Source organism: Talpa occidentalis, unplaced genomic scaffold, assembly GCF_014898055.3.
Source record: "Talpa occidentalis isolate TD23 unplaced genomic scaffold, MPIMG_talOcc4v2.1 talOcc4.5, whole genome shotgun sequence".
NCBI classification, from domain to species: domain Eukaryota; kingdom Metazoa; phylum Chordata; class Mammalia; order Eulipotyphla; family Talpidae; genus Talpa; species Talpa occidentalis.
The window spans coordinates 50,753,806-50,768,035 of NW_023604861.1; the positions used below are offsets into that span (position 1 = coordinate 50,753,806).

Consider the following 14,230-nt stretch of genomic DNA (forward strand, 5'->3'; position numbering starts at 1 on the left):
GCTACTTTTTGTGGCAATAAAACCAGAATTCTTTCTGATACTACTTTGTATTCTAAGGCTTATTGCCCTAATTCTACAGATCAGGATATTCAGACATTTTGTCACTTAAAACATTAATTGCTTTCTTTTTTTATTCCCAAAGCTTGGAATGTCTAAAAAGTGCAGAAAACTTGGCCATACTTAGATGACACTCCAAGAAGCATCTAAAGACATTTATCTTCTTCTGGCAACTGCTCCAGATTTCATCAAAGTGCATGAAAAGAAAGCATGCACTGTCAAAAGAAAAATTCAAGATGGCAAATGAGTGATTACTAAAGAGAGATCTATCCTCAATTTGTTTACATCTCAACTCTTCTAATTCTGGAAGGAGGCCCAGGACCATTCCACAGGGCTGCAGCACACGGCAGTTCTCAGAATCGAAGTGCCCTAAAGGTGAATTCTTAAGTGTGACTCACATTTATCCTCATGTGAGTTGGTATTATTCCCTTTAAGAATTCCTGTTATTATTCTTTTAACAGCAGAGAAATATTGATTGGGATCTTTAAAAGAATAAAGTAGACAAGTTGTAAATTGCAGATGTGGTTCCTTCCTTGTCCACTGCTGGCTTTTGTTTCTGGGTGTACGATGATGTGCATGTACACACACATCCCAGCCATGTTCTCTTTGCATTGTTCTGTTTCCAAGTTTCTTCTAGCTTCAGCAAATATTGTTATTTTAATTATTTTAGACAAGTCTGGAGCTCTCCAGCTGCGGGCTCTCAGCAGCTTATTCTGACTTAGATCACAGGATGTCCAGCGGGTTGTCAGGTATTTATTTTTTCTGCTTCAAATTCTGACAATAACCTTCCCCTCCAACCCTTATCTTCCAGGGGACATGGGAAATATCTGTGGGTTTGGAGGAATCTTGTTGGAAGTGTAGAAGGAAATTTCTTTCCTAAACTTAAAGAAAAGGTGGCCTGAGATCAGACTAGATTCCAGATGGAGTAGCTGAGAATGGCAGCAGGGAAAGATGAAAAGAACCTCAGTCTTTAAATGTGTCGCTAAACTGATGAAAGAACTAATCCTGAGCCACCCTACTTTCTGACTTCTTGTTATGTCAGCTCATACGTTTCCTATTATGTAAGCCATTTTGGGGTGGAGCTTTGCTATTTGCAGTGGAAAACTCCCAAGACATGGTAAGTAGAGGTCCTAAGACCAAAGAGAAGAGTTTCTATGTACCTACTTTCATAGAACCACCATGGGCAGTGACACAAGTGATTGCCAGTCATCATTTCGGCTTTAAAAAGTTTTCAAAACATCAATAAAATCTGAACTTTTAGTTATATTTTTTTCCAAGTAAAAAATAGAGAATGGAAGAAACCATCTTAAAATCCACTGGTTCTAAGGGCACCTTCCTCACCACAGCTGATGGGAAGCCACCCCAGGTTCCTCAGTCTCCTTATGAGGACTCAAAGAGTGCAACTTATCTTCATTGCTTCATTGCTTCTGTCTTTATTGGACAGGAGACCTAGTCACATGGGCCCCACTCTTGGTTATTGCTCTGCTATTGCTGTTTTGAAAGTCTTTTTTTTTTTTTTTAAGATTTATTTTTATTTATTTATACAAGTACTGGGTACAGTCAGAAGCGCAGGAGGGCGAGAGAATTCACCAGAGCCAGAGTGGGGAGCAGAGCAGGCAGAAGGACCGAAGCACACTGCTGAGGGGAGCAGCGGGCGGCAGGAGAGGTCTGCGCGCCATGTGGGACCCTCCTCCGGTGGCCGGGGAGCAGCCGGGGACAGAACCGGCGCTGCAGAGGCTGCGGGCAGCTTCGCAACCCAGCGTTCAACCGCTGCGCCACCAGGGAGGCCCTTGAAATTCTTTTTATATATAAATTATATATATAAATTACATAAATAATATATATCAGTAAATAATATTACATCAGCCTTCATTTTTGTACAATGTATGATTTCCTGTGACATTCCTACCACCAATTCACCTGTGCGCCATCACCATAGTCCCTGTGCTCTTCCCACCCCTGTCTTGATCCTTCTCCCTCCTCCTCCCCTACAGAACGTCTCTGCTCTATGGTTGCCTGTTGATTTTGATTTTTACTTTATTATAAAGTAATCCTTATTTGATCCCTTATTTGGTTCCTAGAAATCTGACTATAGAACAGGCTGCCAGAGAGAGAGAGAGAGAAGGGGCGTGGGGGTAAGAACAAAATGGGGAGGGGGCACATTGGACTTTGGGTGGTTTGGAGATGGGTGTGGTGTGGTGACAACACCTGAGGGGCAGATCCTGCACCTCTAAAATACAGACGATGATGTGAAGCAATCTTACCTCAAACAAAAATTCTTAATGCTTTATGAACAAGGGACCTCACATTTTTATTTTGCACCTAGGCACAGCTCAAACATTCTCTCTTAAGGGGAGACTGGTGGTCAATAATGCAAAATTCATCTTATAAGCACATCTTAAGGTTAAAGGTTGAGTGACGAGTGTTCATTTGTTCCAGTTTTACTTTCCTCTCTTTTGTTTCCCCCCTAAAAACCTAGTGCTGAAAAAGCTTGCACTCAAGGTGTAATTTAAAAAGATAGGCCCCAGAGCATCACTCATCTGAGGCAGGCAACAGAGAAAGTGATGAACAGGCAGCGGGCAAAGCACTCTTGTACTGAGTATGAAGTGTTTTCCCGGCATAATTGGGCTTTTAAAACTTACTGCTCCATTAGAAGGAGGGAATGGGCATGAGTGCTGCATTAGAATTCAAATTTCATCTAAATAATATTAAATCCTCTGCTTGGCATCCTGTTTATGGTAATCCTTTCAGTACTTAATGATGTTTATCAGAATTTCCATTTCCTCTTCTTCAGAAATGTGCTCAGCTAATGAAGAAAGGTTGGTTTTTATTCAGAAAGAAAAAGGTTCCTAAGGACAGTATGCAGAAGGTTCTTATTTTGAGCATTGCAGGCTTAGCCTCTTGCTGCGGTGACTTCGTTTTCCTCAGGAGCTAGTGTAACCTATCGTTCTGTGCAGATTCACTTGATTTAGGGCAGAAATAAAAGATCAGTCGACAAAGCAAGGCTCCTCTCACACACTGCTATGTCTGAATACAAATGGTTCATAATTGAAGGCTAAATGTCCTTATTTCATCGACAGCCAGCTGCAGGGGCAAAAATGGATACACTGTGTTTCATCATATATAAACTGTTCTGCTCTTGGAAAAGAAGGAGGTGAAATGTTGGCAATGTTTCAGGGCTCTGTTCTCCATAGATGTTTAAGTTTGAGTTGAATGCTTAAGCATGATGGGAAGGGGTCTGGCTCATTGCCTGAGATCAAGGGCAAAATACTGGGACAGTCTTGGATGGTGGTTCAAGGGGACTATGTAAAAGGGAGGCAGCGCAGAGGCCTGTCAAGTGTGGTTTAGAATTATTCAGATCTTCTATGACCTTGGAGCTGAGATCTCAAAATCCTGTGACACCTGAATCTTTTCAATTCAAAGGTGGTATTGCTGGTAAAGAGAGCGTGTCTAGAGTGATGTACACTCTTTCCTGACTCTTCTTGCTCCTTTTTTTTTTTTTTCTGATTCATTATCTTATATTCACGTTTAAATCCCTAGGGCAGTCTTTCTCTTGAGCCTGGTTTCCTCTGATACTTGCATGTATTTCTCTAGTTTTCCCTTCCTACTCTCACCTTCTGTCACAAGGTCTAGGGGGTGGTCTCAGTGTGCTTCCAACCCTCGGCGACGATGAAAGGGAGGGACGCAAAAGGCAGAAGCCTTGCGGGTACTGAATGCCTGGTATAGCAGTAGCTGGCTATTATCCTTTGAAATCTTACAGATTCTTACTTTTGACTGATACAAGGGAAGAGTTGCCTTATTCGTTTTGGTTACATTTAGAATCAGCATTTATGTCCTTGAAATGAGTCTTCCTCCTACAAAACTTTGCCAGCATGCTGTTTATCATTGTGACATTCTTCCAGATTTAAAAAATAGTTATCAGTTTGAAATGGAGACTGGAATAAGCTGGTGAGTAGCGAGAAGTTTTTCGTGCCCACTATCCTTCACTCTATTCATATGACTTTTGCTTCAAACAGAAGGCTGGACCCAGTAATAACAGTGACACTGGTGCTACACATTATCAGAATCTATAGGAGGCAAGGTCAGCATCCACTCTACACTAAAGACTGTATAGTAAGTAAAATGGTGGTATTACAATTCATTTATTTATACTCAACCTTATTCATGAAAACGCTCAAGGTGACTTATAATGATCTATAAAATACAGTAAGATACAATTAAATTAAAGAAAATAGATGAGAAATTAGAGCAGAGGAAAGTAAAGATAAAAAAGGGTAACTTGGCCCTAGGAATGAGGCTGGTACACACATTTCATGCCAAAAATTATATATATTTACCACAGGCAGAATGCTTGGCTCCAATATTTTTAGCAGCCAATATAGAGAGGAAAATGTATCCAGCTGAATAAGTCTGCTGTCCTTACTATAAAAGCAGAACAGTTTTCCAAGGAAAACAAAATACTTCTTCCATTCTCACGTGATATGATCAACATCATCAACAAAAAGTTAATTCATCAAAGAGTTGTTTAGAACCACTTCTCAAAAGGTCCATCAATGCTAAAGATGGCATCACCCCAAAGTCTACTGGGGACAAGCAATTCTAATTGTAGAGTGCAGTGGTTGAAAACTTGGACATGGGAGTTAGATTTTCAAGATGGCCCCATCATTGCCACCTGGGAAACAACACTACTGAGGATGTGTATATATATTCAAGGGGGAAATGGGCACAAAAACATTTAGTATGATCCCTGAAGCATGTACTCAAGAAAGGTTATTAATGTTGAACTAAATGGCAGAGATTTCATTTAGGCACTCATGAATGAACACTTTTTTCTTAGTAGAGTTTTGCTGATAAGTATTTGCTGGCCATTCATTAGAATGTTTACAACAAAATAATTTATGTCCTTGGGAAAAGGTAGAACCAAAGGCTGAGAGAATTAATCAAGAGGGAGAATGAATCTGTTATACTCTTGAAAATTCAGAAGCTTGAAAAACATGTGTCTAAATTAAAGATGATCCTCCACAACACACAATCTTGGTTCTATAACAACAAACCAATAAAAGTATAATAGAGACCACGAAGCCCAATATCAAAGTGCATGGGTGCAATACTTTTTAGGGTTACAAAAGAGATTAGGGTGGGCATTTCCAAACATTTGCATGAGTCCATTTCTTCAATGAATTTTCAAAGTAAAATACCTCTAAATCACCTACAATTGCTTAATATATACTCTTGATAAAAGTACCATAATTTTAGAAAAGTGGTCTGTTGGTCTACTTTTTGAGAAGTAACAGGCAACTTATTTATGTCCATTTCTCAAAACAAAATAGCCATCACCACACTTTCCCTTCACTTTAACATCTTAATGTCAGAAAATCTATATGTTCCGTAAATTAGAAGTGGGGGAGGGTGATAAAGGTATTCATTCATTCAGTTCAATCAGAGATTGCACTGGAAATTGTATCTGATACATGCAGAGCATATCCTAATTCTAAATGTGATCTCTAAATGTTTGGGGCAGATAAAATCATCAGTAGTCAAGATCTTTGAGTTTATGTCACTTATCTCTTTCCTGTCCAGAGTTCAAGGTCAAGGGTAAATAAACAAAAAGCACAAATAATCTTAGGTTGGGACAGATTCTTCAAATGGAGTAAAGGCGATGATGATCAAAAGTGATTATAGAATAGTTGCGTGAAAATACCTCCACTATTCAAGGCTGCAATTTATGAAGCGGGAACATGGCTTTCATTGTGGACAGGATGTCTAAGGAACTAATGGATGTTTATTTGGAGGAGCAAAGCTTAGGGTGTGGTTCACTCTGGGCCTAATTATAGTCCACTGCTGTGGTGGTCCCCCAACAGTCATGGAGACAGAAAATGATCTCTGAATATTTTGTTTACCTTGAGTTTTCAAATCAATTCTACAAGATGAGGGTACAACTGATTTAGCTGATATTGTTTTCTTATGTTACTTGTACATTATAAAAAGATGTAAATTTATACATTTTTGATTTTAATTTTCCCGGTCACGGTGCTGCTTTAATAAAAAAAAGAATAAAGGGAGGCAAAAATCCAACTGAGGCCACAAAGTCTTATGTCAAAGGGGACAGCTGTAATATTTTTAGGGTTGCAAAATAATTTCAAAAAAGTAAAACAAAGATTAACAGAATGCTGTGAAACCAATGGTGACACTGGGACAATAATTAAAAGGGAAAACAATACACAGCCTAACTTCTAGTTTCTAGGGAATGAATACTAGATGTCACAAGCACAAACATTAACTTCCTGTAGTTACTCCAAGAGGCCATTGAGGAAACAACCTCAAATAGCTTGACAAAGATGTAGCCAACTTAAATGGAATACTGGCACATAAAGATCACAAGGCCTTCCATTTTTGGTGAGGCATATCTTAACTGACACCTGACAAACCTGAATCTGTCTGGCATTCCATATACCATGTGCCTATGTCTGGCATTCACGACCATACCTGATCCAGGCAGTTGCTGCGTAGATATCTCAGGGCCTGCTGAATGCTCTGCGGCAGCGGCTGTCCGGTTCTCTGGACATGAACTATGAGAGGAACGCCAAAGACAGTCTTGTCTTTGTAATCAGGAACTTTCATCCTCTTCATGAACTTTGGAACTGACCTAGAATTCACAGAAACCAGGTCATGTAAGCCTCCTGGGGCACACTTTGGGGAGAAGCTGTGAAAGTAAGCAAGAGGGAAGCCAAGCTTTTGTTGGAATATCCAACAGGCATGGAGGGAATCCAACATTTCTTATAATTAATCACACTAGATGGAAGTGCTAAGTGTGCCCTTTACCAATGGGTTAGGTCTTTCACTACCCTTAACGGCATGATTCACGTTAACAGAATGTATTTATGACCATTTTCCAATATAATGGATGAGTTTGCAAGTTAGTTGTGACTGGCATCCCTCTGATGTGATAAACACTTAAAAATCCTCAACAAGAAAAAAAACAAACAAACTGAAAAACTATGGTAAGAAGAAATCTGACGGGAGTTGGAGGGAAGAAAAGATGAAACACATTTCTTGATGATGTCTCAACTTTTCTAGAATCAGATGTACTTTTTAAAGAAAATTTTAATACACAAGCATATATTGAATTGATCTTATAATTTATAACTTTCTAAAATATTTTTGTAAAAATATTGTTGATTCTTGGCAACATATTTTGTATTTCTTCAAATCTATCAAACAATCTAAACAGGTCCACATTCAAGTTCTGACATAAACTTCTGTCAGTTCCTTACTACAAAAGTAAGGATATTCTGCATATTTTCATGTTTATTTGCCAGTGAACAAATAGACAAAATATATTTGAAAAATTAAATGCTGTTTAAAGGAATCAATGCTCTAAATGTTATGCTCTGCATTGGGCCAGAAGGTACAAGTGACAGATGTTTCTCTGCAAACTGCCAGGATTATTTTATGGCAAGTTTATTTTTAATTCCTCTGCTCACAATTAATCACCCTTTACTTGTCTTTTTTCCATTTTGGAGCGCCCAACTGCCTTCCCTAGAAACTGAAAGAGCTACAACTAAATCAATGCTTCCTGCATGCTATATTACGTTTAAGCTGGGGCAGCCCAGAAGGCAGAATGTAAGGCAGGATTCCAGGCTCTAATTTCAGGAGATCAGCAGTGAAGGCAATAAACAGCTTCCCTAGAAATCAGAGAATAAATAACGAGGTTTTGCAAGTGTACAGTTAGCTGTGGAACAAATGACTCCCTCTCCTAAGTGACCAGGCTACTCACCATGTCCAGCCATGTTTATTGGACATGGAGTACTTCTCCATGATGGCAGTGAGGCGGAGCAGCGAGAAGCGCTGCAGCAGGTTCAACTGGCCAGCGGTCTGGTTGCTGATGTGGGGCGATGCTGTAGATGGCTGGGGCTGGTGTGAGAGCTGGAAACTGTTCCATCGGAGTCGCCTTGGACCAGAAAAACCGTCAGAGAGACCAGTCACAAAGTACATGCTTATATTATCAGAAAACAGGATATTAACTTGAAATAGCTGAGAGGTAAGGTGTGTATTTCGTAAGTTTGTTTTTGCTTTAAAACAATGATGACCAAGTATATAAAAGTGGTCATTCAAACACTTTAAAACGTCATTCCAAACACTCTAGAAAAATGGCTCTAGAAAAGCCTAACTCTGGCAAGAAGACAGGACAGCAATGCTAAATAATCTCTCAACCTCTCTCTGTGCCCAGCTCTCTCCTTCACACACATACACAGTCTCAGCTGTACTCAACACTTCAGGAATAAATTTAGGAATAAACAAACAAATAATTATTACTATTACATCCCTTATGAAACCTCCTAATGGAACAGACTAGACTTGGAAAAAATAGTTTGTTATATTTATTCTGTACATTTGTGTCTTCAGTTCCATTTGCCTTGTGATTTTCTTGGCTCAGAAACTATTTTGATAGTTTGATGCTGAAATGGAGCCTAAGGTGACAGGCACAGATGAAGCACTCCTAAAGTGAGGACACACTGGTGACCCCAAGTGACATTGCTGCCTCATGTAGTGTTACTGTTTCTACTGGTTAAACACTTTGAGAGCCATTTTTTTTTTCAGACTACTACTGAAAATTTGTAAAACCATTTTTATGTACTTTGTAATCAGCATTTTAAAGCTAAGACAAACTTATGAAATACATATCTTAGGTCTCAGAAATTTCTCATAGGGAAAGTTTGAAAGAACTTAAGAAGTTTGAAATTTGGAGTAGAGTCGTTTTAATTAATACTGTCACAAGGTCATGTGCACATTATCAAAGATCATCAGTGCTTCCTTAGAGTGCTAGAATAGTACTTTGCACATAGAAAGCTCAAAAATTTTTTAATAAAACTAAGATTGAATTAAAAGGTAGGCACTTAGAGAAATGGATGTGAATTAATGTGGATTCAATCACCATAATATCTGAACAAAAGACATACTTCTGCTCAAATAATTCTTAACTACACACAGTACTTCTTTGATTTATGATGCTGTCTGAGAAACCATTTTAAGTTGAAATTACAGAAAATGGAAAATGCATTTAATACATGTTCTAACCTACCGAACATCACAGCTTACAACACTTAAACATTAGCTTACAGTTGGGCAAAGTCACCTAATATAAAGTCTCTTTTAATATTTTAAATCTTAAATTTAATATTTTAATAAAGTGTTGAACGTTTCATGTAATTTATTGAGTATTGCACACTGAAGAGTATTGGCTGTTTATCCTTGAGCTGCTTGGGAGCTGAGCTTGCTGCTGCTGCCCAGCAAAGCAAAAGAGTTTGTACCACATACCACTAGTCTGGGAAAAGATCAAAACTCAAAATGCAAAGTAAAGTTTCTACTAAATGTACTACTTTCACACCACCTTGAAGTATAAATGTTTGTTACATCAATTAACAGGTTATCATGATGAAATGGAGTAAAAGTCATTTCACAAAATCATGCCACCAACCTGTTGGGCCTGGTCAGAGAGGCCCCCACACCAGAATCTCTCCTTTCTCTGACCCCAGTGGCCTCTGATTCATTAAGAGATGTGCCATCTCTTTCCACGTCACTGGGTGTGGTCCGACCTTCAGAGACAGAGTTGCCTTCAAAATCTAAGGTGACCTGATTAGGAGATGGAAAGGGGCATAAGCCAGATTCTACAGCCAACGTATCATGTGTTTGCAGTTCAGGCAAGACGTTTTTTGACCAGTCATCTACTACCTCTTGGAGCCCGTTCACATGGTGTACGATGTCTTCTAATTGTGGGAAGAGATCCTTTTCCAAGTCCAAAAGATCCCCTGTGCTGGCGTACAAGTGGGAGCCAGGGACGTTGTCATAGATACTGACTCGACTGGCTCTGTGGCAGGATGCCATGAGCTTGGGCTCCGTGGCACCAGGGCCCTGCTCTCTGCCCAGGGACATGCTACCGGTCCTCCAGTTAACTCCATTGCTATTGTCGGTTGGCGAGAGGCTTTCAATAGAGAGCGCCTTGGGAAATGTTCCTGGTTTGTGATCCTTAGGAATATGCACTACCAAGTTCTCTTGGGAATGAAACTCGTGTGTGTGGATTTGGTCACCTGCATCCCTCAGTGCTGTCGCGGCCAGCACATCCAAGTCTTCTAAGTACATGCCCCCGCGCTTGTTGGCCTCCTGGCATTTTCGTTCCTTCAAGCCAGGTGTGCTCAACCCACTACTGCCATTTTCTGATTGGCTACTTTCACTGCCCCATTTGCTGGAACACGGAAGCCCTTTTCTGCAGGCAGCAGGGGGAGAGTTCTGGAGATCTCCATTTGGAAGCTGGATGCACTGCATGGCCTTAAAGGATTCTGGCTCCTGCTGCAGGACTGGCCCGCTGATCACCAAGCCACCTGTCCGCCCCAGCCCCTTGTGCCTCCCGTGTGCTCCTTTTGCTCGGAGTGTTTCCATGCGTTTCAAAAATGATTTGGCTCTGGCCCTGGTGGGTTTCTCATGCTTTGGGTGGAAGGAGTAGTGGAGAACTTCTTTGGGGGACTGTGGGAGGTTGTTGCTGGCTAGCGTGGCATCCAGCATGACCGGACAGTCCACACAATGCTGCCCAGAGCCGCTGAAGGCTTCCCGGACAGTGTTGTGGCTGCCTGGCTGGCTGCGGCTGTCACTGCCTCCGCTGCTTTCGCTGTGAATGGAGCAGACTTCTGGCTCACTGATATCTGTGAGGACACTTTCACTGCTGGTCGTATTTCTCATCCTAATGTCTCCCGATGACCCATTTCTGTCTCCTCCAGGAAGCAGTGTGTGGAGGTCGTCCACGCGAGACCACCGGCGACTGGTTCTTTGGAAAGTCCATTTGTTACTGATACAGAGATCTTCCTCATCGGAGTCGTCACCCTGAAAAACATGGGGCATAATGCTCATTTCTGGGGAATTTGCATGTTTTGGGAGATGTAGGTGACCCCCTTCATACCTCCCTTCTCTGCATTCTGTTTCTTGGGGACTTGACTGGGCCCTTCCCACCATCTTTCATTATCCTGCACATCCTCTACCTCTGACTAGAGGATGTCTTTCCAAGCTGCCAAGCTTTCTTACTTTCAATTCTCCTAGGGTTTTTGAATTCTTTTCCTCTCTAGGAAGCTTTCCTTGACTGATTACAAAGAGAGTGTAATTACCATCTGACTAGACAGTCTAAATATAAAACACCTGCAGTTTTCTTTTTCACAATAAACTTAACCCTACCTGCCATAGAAAGCAAAGCTTTCTTTCCTGAAATCCCTGTACTGAGTCCCCCAAAACATACCTCTAGCTTCCTTCCCTCTTCTGAACTTCAAAGTCAGTATCTTTCAAAGCTGACACTTCTTACCCTTGGTCTCACAAATCTGATTCTGATTGTATACTCCCTGCATAAATTAATAGCAAAATTATCTACTGAATTCCAGGAAGTGAACACTTGGGAGCCATTCTAGAGCTTACTAGTCACAGGGAGTCCAATCTAGCCTGCTGGGCTTGGCCAGAGTTCTTGTTTTCATCAGTTCAGAATCTGAAGTACTTTGTCAGGACAAACATTTTCAGGCTGCTCTCCATCCCTTGTCCCCATCCCTACCCTGCTTTACCCAATATTTACACTCCGCTCTTCGCATATTCATCTTACTTGTCTGGGTTCTGCCTGAATTTGCAGCCCCTGAGAGAAAAGAGTCTGGGTTCCCTGAGGCCAGAGATGGCCTTATTTAACTTGACCCATAGCATATAAGTATTAACTTCCTTCCAGTGAAATGAATTGATCATCATCAGCTCTTTCCTCCTCCTCACCATGAATATCACCAAGACTGAAGTCTGAGATGATTTTCTTTTTCTTTTTTTTTTTTTTTAAAGATTTATTTATTTATACAAGAACTGGGGTACAGGCCAGATGCGTGGGAAGGTGAGAGGATTCACCAGAGACAGAACCGGGAACAGAACAGGCAGACTGATGAAATACACTGCTGAGGGGAGGAGCGGGCGAGACACAGGAGAAACCCACGCTATGTGGGTTTCTCCCCAGTCAGCTGGGATAGAACCCGCGCTGCAGAGACTGCAGGTAGCTTCACAGTGCAGCACTCAACCACCTGCGCGACCAGGGAGGCCCTGAGATGATTTTCAAATGTGTTTCCTTGTATGTATCTTCGCTTCATACCCTTAGAGTTGGCCGTTGGCACCTATCACAGTTAAAGTCTGACAAGAGTCCTTGTCTTCTGTGCCTTTTCATTTAAACAGATTTCTACAGTGTACTCCAAATATGGTCACTTGTCCAAGCTTAGAAATCTTCAGCTGCCCTTCCCTTCCTAACTGTCTTTAGTGCAACATTCAAAACCCTTCCAGCCTGACTAATACGTTTTTCCTTGCCTTCATTTCATGTGTTCTTTTTAATTTCCCTGCATTTGGTTTCTTGGCCCACAACCATCCCCCAAACATTCAGCTCTGTTATAGGATTAAGAGCCTAAAAAGTTTATAGTCCCTGAAGCTGAGAATATAGTTCTCAGAAGCCTTCCCTGACTGACCCAAGGCTATGACAACACTCTCCTCTATGCTCCTATAGTATTTGGAGTAGACCTTTATTTTGGCATTTATTTGAAAGTAGCTTAAGCTCATGTCATGTGCACCTACTCTCAACTGTTAAAGGCAAGCTCATCCAAAGTGGGGCCTATGCTTCTGTGTTTTATTCATATTTATATCCTGCCCAATGCTAAGCATATGGTAACTGCTTAATATATTTTTTGTTAATTAAATTAATTTAATTTAATTTTACTTTGGCATCTGGCTCTAAGACCGCATTCCAAGTGCTAGTAGTATCAGTTAAGAACTTAAGTGACTGCATACAAGTTACCTTCTCTCTCCAAAGTAAGTTCCTATGGCTTATAAAATGGACTAAATGGACCCTTCCTGATAGTTTTGATGAGGGGTTTAAGTGAAATAAATATCAAATGAAATAATCCAAGTCTCCCAGTGAGGAGTACTTGTTTATTCCTTATTTTCCAATGTGTGTTCCGTTTCTTACCAATCACTTACTAAAGTAGATTGCTTACTTTTCTACATATCTAAACACTCACTTTAACTTTGCAATATATTATGCTTTCAAGGAAAAGTAAACAGATGCTCAGTCAACAAATGTTGGGATCATCCCATACTTGTTTATTTCTTGAAAATTTTGGTTAATATAGGCTGGGCTAAATGACAAATTGGAACATTCAAGTGGAATGGAGAAAGTACAAAACCGAGGGGTGGAAAAAAGAAAAAAAATAACCTTACTAAGAGAGATTTTTCATAGCTTTGGAATTACATTGGGTAGTTAGCTTTGACTTTTAAAATGGTTATAGAAAGCTTGGATGAAAGGGTTTAAAAAGTTGTACAAGTGGAAGAGAAGCATGACCTGGGATAATAACTGAAAAAGACTTTATTTGTAGCATTTTTTTAACTTCCTCTTTTTCTATGATTGAAACAACAAAATCTGACATCTGAGAGCCATTTATTTACTAGGCACAACGACCGACAGAAGGTTGAAGTTTATTGGATTTTCATATTGCATTGCAGGATAGTAGTGAGAAGATATTAAGTAAGCATTCTGAAATAGCCCGTTTAGCAACTAGTTTTTGAGGAGGCAAAAGAAGGATATGCTTTTAAAGAAAATATAAATATTTAAAAATAGAAACTACAATATTTAGTGTTGGCTCTAAAGCGCTCTCTCAAGCTAGCCCAAATGTGGTTACGAATGCAAGCAAAGCACATATTAGTCGGATAAGAACTCCTTTATTTTGGTTAAGAAAAGATGCCAGGCTGGGAACTGTGGACTGGGAATGGAAAGCCTCCCCCTCTCCTCGTCTCTAAGAGCTTATTATACTAACTTTGGGCAATAGGAAGACATTTACAACCCAACCAAGACGTGAGAAAGTGGAAAGCTCCTAGAAAAAAATGCAAATAGATTAAGGAATTTTTGTAGTATTTAGATAGTTTGACCCAAAACAAATAAAATGAAAAGCAATAAAAATCGAAACAAAATAAACAAAGAAAAAAGCATCCATTCTCTTTTAGCAGCCTGTGCATTCAATTACCATCGTATATTCCAGAGGGCACTGACATGATTTTGTGACTTTTTTCCACTTGTGCTGGATCTTTAAATCATTAATAGTAAGAAATACATTTTTCATCATAACATGTA

At 40.2% G+C, this 14,230-nt stretch overlaps 1 protein-coding gene across 13 annotated transcripts in view; it reads right to left on the reverse strand.

Annotated features, from left to right (window-relative positions):
- STARD13 (StAR related lipid transfer domain containing 13) overlaps positions 1-14,230 on the reverse strand; it is a 367,001-nt gene that overhangs the window by 16,287 nt on the left and 336,484 nt on the right. For 12 of the 13 annotated variants that reach the window (XM_054701404.1, XM_054701408.1, XM_054701403.1 and 9 more), the window contains 3 exons: positions 9,536-10,932; positions 7,835-8,008; positions 6,544-6,703 (listed from right to left, as the gene is read on the reverse strand). In XM_054701404.1, the coding sequence (XP_054557379.1) occupies positions 6,544-6,703; positions 7,835-8,008; positions 9,536-10,932 (1,731 nt within the window). The remainder of the gene's footprint in view (positions 1-6,543; positions 6,704-7,834; positions 8,009-9,535; positions 10,933-14,230) is intronic. The other variant, XM_054701407.1, reaches the window with a different exon arrangement.